This window comes from Mastomys coucha, unplaced genomic scaffold (genome assembly GCF_008632895.1).
Source record: "Mastomys coucha isolate ucsf_1 unplaced genomic scaffold, UCSF_Mcou_1 pScaffold13, whole genome shotgun sequence".
Classification (NCBI taxonomy): domain Eukaryota; kingdom Metazoa; phylum Chordata; class Mammalia; order Rodentia; family Muridae; genus Mastomys; species Mastomys coucha.
The window spans coordinates 72706611-72715139 of record NW_022196895.1 but is presented as its reverse complement, the minus strand read 5'-3'; the positions used below and the strand labels follow the sequence as shown (position 1 = coordinate 72715139).

At 44.1% G+C, this 8529-nt stretch overlaps 1 protein-coding gene across 2 annotated transcripts in view; it reads right to left on the bottom strand.

Annotated features, from left to right (window-relative positions):
• The window catches only part of Skor2 (SKI family transcriptional corepressor 2), a 57308-nt gene that overhangs the window by 11936 nt on the left and 36843 nt on the right, over positions 1 to 8529 (bottom strand). For both annotated transcript variants that reach the window (XM_031366071.1, XM_031366070.1), the window contains exon 7: positions 3061 to 3128. In XM_031366071.1, coding sequence (XP_031221931.1) covers positions 3061 to 3128 — 68 coding nt within the window. The remainder of the gene's footprint in view (positions 1 to 3060; positions 3129 to 8529) is intronic.

The following is an 8529-nucleotide window of genomic DNA, read 5'->3' as shown; positions in this document are numbered from 1 at the left end:
CATCTACAGTGTAACAACACAGAAGGAATGCGCTGTGCATCTACAGTGTAACAACACAGAAGGAATGCTGTGCATCTACAGGAGCTGTAACAACACAGAAGGAATGCGCTGTGCATCTACAGTATAACAACACAGAAGGGATGCACTGTGCATCTACGGGAGCTGTTATCAAATGTGATGGCTTTAATAGGTTTTATTCTCTAGGATTGCAAGATAGGCTAGGTTTTACCTCATCTGAAGAAAGGAGTGTGCATTCTGTGATTCTACTGTATGTAGACTTTGAATACGAAATGGCCACAGAGGTTTACTTTGTTACCAGGGATTCACAACCATATTTATGGATAGAGAGATCATTCCACTAAAGCCAGGAGAGCAAATGAAAATGTGACACTTGGTCACTCCTTGATAATCTTCAGAGATTCTCTGAAGATATCCCCACAGGTGCTTTATAGATGCATAAGGGTGAATAAGGATCCAGATAAGTTATAGTGCAAACAACATTGAGCCAGTTGTCTCATTTTTAAAGTAGGTAGAAGAATCCCACAACGGGTCCTTCCTGCCCCAAATCAACTCTGACACGAAGCTTATTCCATTCCACTAGTACAGACATTATTTTGAGAAGGGCCACTGCTATTCTGCTGGTCACTCATACGGGTGACACACCACATGGTTTCCAGGTGCATTCATGTTTATTCTTCATGTGACTTTGGGTTATAATATTCCTGCCAGGTGCAGCCTTACAGAAGCTCATTTTCGATAGGAGAACCGACATTCAGGGAATGGGCCTTGAGTCCACGTTGGTAGATCTATGGCGTGTCTGCTAGTTGCAGAGAAGTAATAGCAGCATGGGAGCTCTCTGTAACTCACTAGTGTGTCTTCCTGTACTGGTGTGAGAAAGCATGTGGGGACATCTGGGCCAACCAGGGAAAAACTGAGCAAGAATGAAAAGGAATGGGTGTATTGTGTGGGGGTGGGAGAGGGCTTGGGGTGATTGGTGCAATGAAATGTTTGTTTCAAGTGTTGAAGGCTATATACATGGGGCTGGGTTCTGGAGGCAGATCTTAGTCCCAGGTGTCTTATTACAGGGGACCCAAAGACATGAAGAAGGAGAAACAAGTCATGTTTGTTTTGTTGATTTTTATGTTGTTTTCCTGTAAACATCTGTAAATTCCAGGAATTATATTGTATCTAAAGAGAGGTGTTTGTGTTGTGTTGTGTGTGTGTGTGTGTGTGTGTGTGTGCTGTGTTGTGTCTTAGCTCTCCAAGACTGTTTGATTCACCCGAGGAGCACTTTACTATTTAGTGAGGTATGACATAATAACACTTCCCGTGTTTAGTAATACCAACTTGTGTCTTTCGTGTATCTAGAAAGACCTGAGACATTTTCTCTTCTAGCAACAGTGCATGCTATTATATGGATATATTATTCTTTCCCATTACTAAAAAAACTGTCAAAGGAAAGTAATCAACTAGCTTTAGAAGCTGCCCTGCAATGAATGCCCAGTTCCTTTCCTATAGCCCATTTCACTCTATTTGTGGTCATCTGGAAATCTCAGTTCTTGTTTGTTTCTTGGACAGCAATTTCCGTTTTAAAGGCCAGAAAAAAAAAGACACCTTATGTTAATTAAGTCAGGTCTTAACATTCTGCCCCCCTGCCTCCAATTCTATATTTATATTCTTCCTTGAGGGAGAAAACAATAAGCATATTCACTGTAAGGAATTTTAGGTCTTACTGGCTGAAATCAAAGACTGAAAAGAATCGACGAGTTTGTTTTCATTCTCTGTATGCAGTGTCTTATCAATCAATTAAGAATATCCTCAGCTTCCCAATGAATTTAGATATAAACAAACCAACACACACACACACACACACACACACACACACACACACACACACCATCACCATCATCATCATCATCAACAACAACAATCCCCTCCCCTCACAAGAACAACACTCTGAGCAAAATCTGGCATAAAGGTTTTCCAATCGTGGAGTCATTAGTGATCACCTGAGACCAGAGAAGCCACAGTGGGAATGTCACAGTTTTTATAAATTCCACTTTCAGCTGAGACCCCAAGTAGAAGATGTCATGAATCTAAGATTGCTTTAACCACTCTCAGGAATCTCTGTGAACACGGGCATGCTTCCACCTTCCACACAAAGAAAACATTAGCCACCCTCTTTCTCAAATAATCCTGCCAGAGAACTACTACATATTTGGCCCTTAGGATAAGACACTTCAGACATGCTCAGTGGTCTGAGGGTAGAAACAGATCAACTAAAAACAATGTCAAACGACCAAAATTATGACAACCATGCTTCCAAAAAAAATCACCATCGATCTTTATCCAGATGCTTAAAAAATAATCTCAAAAATATCGAGTATAAATGATTATTTCCCTATCATTTGCTCTCTGGAAAATGAAGAAGCTTGGGAGACCGATTTAAAAACCTAGGGCTCATACCAGACGTGTCTGCACCGGGTGGAACAGGGAAGCATTCAGAAAACGAAGCCTCAAAACAAGATCCTTCTGTCTGTCTGTGTCCTCTTGATTGCTGCTTCTATTTAAAGGGATCACTCTGAGGCTAGGATAGAGAAGAATGCTTCCCAGGGAAATGATTTGCTTCTTTTCGTCATCCCTCCAGTGCCTGTAATTGGTTAATTGTGTGTATACTGCGCTCTATTGACCGCGGAGGGCCTGGCTGGTGAAGGGTGCAGAGGGCAGGAGCTAGTGTTTCCTTCTGCGAATTCCCATCTCATCCCCACATGGTGCCTGTGAATATTCGCACGGAAAGAATGCTCAGTACCTCTGGTTTGCCCACAGAGGCAATGCACACATCTGTGTACTAACACATGGGAGGTAGTTACAGTTAGAAGAAACACACTGACACATCTGTTTACTCTGAGTCTACGTAAATCCCTTGGTAATTAGCATCTCAGCCAGCCAAGAGGTAAGTGGACCAAAGGATTGCCAGCGAAACACAGTGGGGCATGCATTGAGGGCTTTGAAGACGAATCAGGGATGTTGCATGCATTTATAAGCAGAATTGCGTCTTACGATTTGTAACTGTTGCACCATCTCTTCTCGGTAAGCCAGTTCCCTTTTCATCTGATCCTGAAAGTTATCTGGGGAAGAGAGAAACAGAAGGAAACTAACGAAGATGCAAAATCCAGGTTTAGTGCGTATTTGACCCTCCAAATCCTAGACTCCTGGTATGAGGCTTGAACCAACCTTAGAACATCATCAACATGACCCTGAACCTGTAATAAACAAAATGGAGTATTTCTTGCTCATGCAGTGTCTATCTGTATCAGCGACAGAGCAGAGCTTCTGAAACTCTTTTTACTCAGGAACTGGTTTCATCTGAGAAACATTTGTGTGATATACCAATCATAAAGGACTCTTCTAGCGTGCTCAGGTGGCTATGCCCAACTTAACTTTATGCAAAGAGTTAAATGGTGGCAGACGATTTGATACGACTGGATATCTCCAGCATTTGTTGGAGTTGATTGATAGTCTGATCTTGTAATTATCAATACTGAGAATGTGGTTTTGCACAGATATATACCACAAAACGGCAGAAGTATGTTTAGGGCCATTTCAGAAATTGCCGGAAATTCTATCCTAATCCAAAACCAAACAAGAATCAATAAACAATTCTTTTAGGAAAACTCAAGTCAGCAGCTCAAGTAGCAATTAAAAAACAAACAAACAAACAAACAAAACGAGCATTCTAACACAATATAGATAAAAGATAAATTAAATTGATTTTTTTTTCTTTTTCGAGACAGGGTTTCTTTGTGTAATAACCCAGGGTGTCATGGGCCTGCTTTGCAGACCAGGCTAGTCTCGAACTGGCAGAAATTCACCTGCCTCTGCCTTTGAAGTGATGAATTCAAAGGCGTGCAACTACCACACCCGGCTAAATTAATCCTTATAAGCTGAGGAATGATGAGAGATCCGGGGTCCTTGAGAGATGTCACAAGTTAAGAGGACTAGCTGTTCTCTGGAGGCCCCTCGCACCTTCATGGCAGCTCACAACTGTCTAATTCCGGGCCTTATATCTTCCTCCACCCTCTGTTGGCACTTGACATGGTGTGCACAGACAGGTATGAGGGCAAAACACCCATACACATAAAAATAAAACAAAACAATTTAAAAATTGTTTTCTGTAACTAAATCATTCTGTTTAAAGAGCACAAAACTTTGTGTGGTAACTATGAAATTCAAAGCCCATAGTTCTCAAGGCATTCCTGTAGCATTTCTTGGTTGTGCACGACTTGGCCAGAGAGCCATTGATGGTCAGTGGGGAAATAGTGTGCTGTACAATGAAGCAAGCACTGCCCAAACACTATGATTCACTATACTTTTAATTTTCAACCAACTTTTGGACATTTAATGTTCAAAAACCTTTTACTGTTGCCCCAATTTGCATGACTCCCACATTCCCTTATGTGACCCCATGTAGGGTTATGGCCCATGGTGTATTAATTGTAGTCTAAAGTATGTGGGAAGGTTTACATAGGTTAAATGAAAACATTAAACAATACCATATGAGACTGGCATATTCATGAAATTTTGTTATGTGCAGAGGGTCCTGGAGTTAATCACCATGGATACTGAAGGATGACTACATTTGAAAAATATGGCTGACAGCAGCACCCTAGAGTCTCCTACTCCTTTTAGACCTCTCCTCTCCTCTCCTCTTCTCTCCTCTCCCCTTCTCTCTTCTTCTCCCCTCCCCTTCCCTCCTTTCCTCTTTCCTTTCCTCTCCTCTCTTCTCCTCTCTCCTCTGTTCCCTTCCCCTTCTCTCCTCTCCCACCTCCCCCTCCCTTTCTCTCCCTTCCCCTCTCTTTCCTTCTCCTCCTCTCTTCTCTCCCCTTCTCTCATCTTTTCTCTGTTCCCTTCCCCTTCTCTTCTCTCCCACCTCCCCATCCCTTTCTCTCCCTTCCCCTCTCCCTCTCCTCCCATTTCCCTTCCTCTCTTCCCATCTCCCTTCCTCTCCTCTCCCCTTTTCTCCTCTCTCCTCCTTTCTCCTCCTCTTCCTCTCCCTCTCCTCTTCCTTGTCCTTTTCTTTTTAAGACAATGTCTGTGTAGCCCTGGCTGGTCTTGAACTCTCTAATCAGGCTGACCTTGATATTTCTGCCTCCCAGCGGTTACAGGAACCTGCCACAGATCTACTTTTTTATTTGTAAGTAAACCATTTAGTTATTTGAAGGTATGTTTTCAACACTATAATTTTATTGGACTACACAGGAAATAGTGAGAGGTAATGCCATCTCTTTTACAGTATCTCATGCTCCATCGAGTCTGTTCCTTTGCATGTAAAGAATCACCCAGAGATGTGCATTGCAAACACGTTCTCTACCTATGCAGGTCTCCGCGTGGAAAGCTCCTACTGTCTGCAGAGCTACCCATGGAAAGCTCCTACTGCCTGCAGAGCTACCAGTGAGGAAGGGAGCAGCTCATGCAGTACTAACCACAGGGAGTGCATGGAAAGCTCCTACTGCCTGCAGAGCTACCCGTGGAAAGCTCCTATTGCCTGCAGAGCTACCCATGGAAAGCTCCTACTGTGTGCAGAGCTACCAGTGAGGAAGGGAGCAGCTCATGCAGTGATAACCACAGGGAGTGCTGAGCACTGTGCCTTCCGGGTGAGTAAGAAAATGCTTGCTTGGATCCCTTAGCGCCCTGTGCGCCAGCCTGATTCTCCAAATAGCAAGCCTTCCCATCCCATGGCAGCCCTGTCATGATCTTCTTTAGTCTCATGGATGCTACAGACTTGGCCATAATCCGAGGGGAGGGGAGCTTTGAGAGACACTGTTATATAGCATAGCATTGACATTCTATGTGTTAATTATTTTAATTTTTTTCTAAATGCTTTCCAAACCTATAACATAGGGTAGCATAACATAGCACAGCACAACATAGAATGTTCTCCATGGGTTTGTTTGTTTTTTAAAGTGTAGTCCTGGATAACTTGACTTTTTCCTCTATTAAAAAAAAAAAAAGACAAACAGCATGGATTCACACTGCACTGTGGCCGGGCAGTGGTGGTACATGCCTTTGATCCCAGCACTTGGGAGGCAGAGGCAGGCGGATTTCTGAGTTCGAGGCCAGCCTGGTCTACAGAGTGAGTTCCAGGACAGCCAGGACTATACAGAGAAACCCTGTCTCGAAAAACCAAAACAAACCAAACCAACCAACCAACCAACCAACCAAACATTACACTGCACTGTGGCCGATAGGCAGAAGCTTGGAGAAACCAGAAACCTTATACACAGCTCTTCTCCTCTTCTCTCTTTACCTTTGCAGTCATTTAACTGGCAGTGGATCCTCTGTGCTTCCCCCTCGAGCTGCCCTGTCACCTCCCATGTGCCCATGCCTCCATCTGAACAGGCTTCTGAGGACCTCACACCTCTAGTGCCTCCTCTGCAAATCCCTGTCACTTCCCTAGAAGTCTGCCTGAAAAAAACTTTAGTGGTTTCCCAACATTTTCAAGGTCACAAGTCATAAGTCTCCGGGCATAAAAATAATTGGACTTTTACATTCTTGGCATTTACCTATCTATATGATTATAATCCCTTCCTTAAAACCCAAGGCATACATTATCATTTATGCTTGAAAAGCATCCAATCCCTACTTTCACCTCTAAATGTGACGAGGACTTTACAGCAGAGGAGACAGGGTGGGTCACTGAGGGGGTCGGGGGGAGTGCTGATCAGAGAGGGTAAAGAGCATCCTAGGGAGGAGGGGGAAGGGGCATCGCGGGTGACCTGGCAGGCTGTGGCAGAAGGCAAGCCACCCACCCACTCCCCAGCTTTCAAACACACATTATGTTCCTTGTCTCTGGACCCCTGTTCCTGCTGTGGTCCACCCTGACAGCAAGAACCTTCGTTTTCCTCACTCCCAGTTCAAATGCTTCCTCCCTGTAAAAAGTCTTCCAGTTCCCTGGATTCTCCTGAATCCAGCTTTCTTTCTCTTGGACTCTTCCAGCTAGCTGCCCATATCTTCACTCACATATCCACAGTACATATTACTAGCTGGAATACACCTGTCTTCCAGCTAGCTGTATAGTGAGTGAGTTCACAGGACAGGAAGGTAAGGTTTAGAGACTTTAAAACTCTCTAGGCCCACAGTAGTCTTCAGTGAGCATCGGAGAAGACTGGCAGAATGGGATTGAAAAAACAGCAGTATCACCAGAGGACCAGAGCTTTGGTGCCCTGCTCTGGGTCCCAGAGCCTTCCTTTGAAGGAACCAGGTGAGAATGATGTCCCTGGGAAATATTCTTATTCTAGCATTTTCAGATTTGATTGACAAAGCAAACTGATTTGGTCAGGAACAAACACCCTTTCTGTGTTCACATGTCGGGAAGAGAAGAGTCTGATTCTGGTATGTTCTATTACCAACTAGAAGTAAGGTGCTGTGTGAGGAGCTGGCAGCCATCACACATCAAGGGGCTGGAGTGGGTCAGAGTTCACAGTCTAGGCATGGGGCAACAAGAGAAGTGCCCACCACAAAGTGCCCTGTTATTAAAGCCTTCTCCCATGGCCTGCTCCTAGAACCTCCATATGGCTACCATATTTTCAGACAAGAGTTCTCTCTCTCTCTCTCTCTCTCTCTCTCTCTCTCTCTCTCTCCCTCCCTCCCTTTCCCTCTCCCTCTCCCTCTCTCTCCCTCCCTCCCTCCCTCCCCTGTGAGAAGAGAACTTGAGAACTTTGCTCATAGTAGATTCCACTATTCATCCAGTGATACGCCCAGGAGCTGGTGACCCAGCTGGGGCACTTGCCTGGATCCTAGAAGGTTCCAGGGAGTAAGGTAGAACAGCAAAGGACAATTTAGGTTCATAAGACGTTTAAAGAGGCAACTCGATGTTCCCTAACTCATGCTCAATGCTCTGCTGCGGCACAGTGAATACAGCTCCTTAAGAGGCATGGCATGGGGGGTTAGAGAAACGGGGAGTGTTTCCCTTAAATTAGAGCCGAAAAGGGCGTCAATGGCAAAAGGCCAAGAGCAAAGAATTTATGAATCTTTCATTCTACTTTGTTTGAAACCAGGTTTAGCAGTTTAGGCTAATCTCAAGCTTATTATGTAGCTGAGGCTGACTGTGATCTAAACCCCCTGCTTCTATGTCCACAGTGCTGAGATTACAAGCATGCAGTTCTACACCTAAGACTGATGGATTTGATTAGAGAGAAACAGACATTTTCAGTGTGTAAACAAATTATACAGTCAACATCCCACGAAACACCATACTTAATATTTAAATATAAATTTTAGGACTATTGGTTACATGTCAAACAACTGATACTTTGCTATTTAAGGAGAATCTCCGCGGGGGAACTGCATCTCAGGGTAGGATGCTTGCCTAGCATGCATAAGGTCTTGGGTTCCTTTCTCAATATGGGTGAAAAAAGAAATTTCTCTAAACCAGTAACAAAGTAACACATCAAAAGAAATGTGGTGCCGGGCGGTGGTGGCGCACGCCTTTAATCCTAGCACTTGGGAGGCAGAGGCAGGCGGATTTCC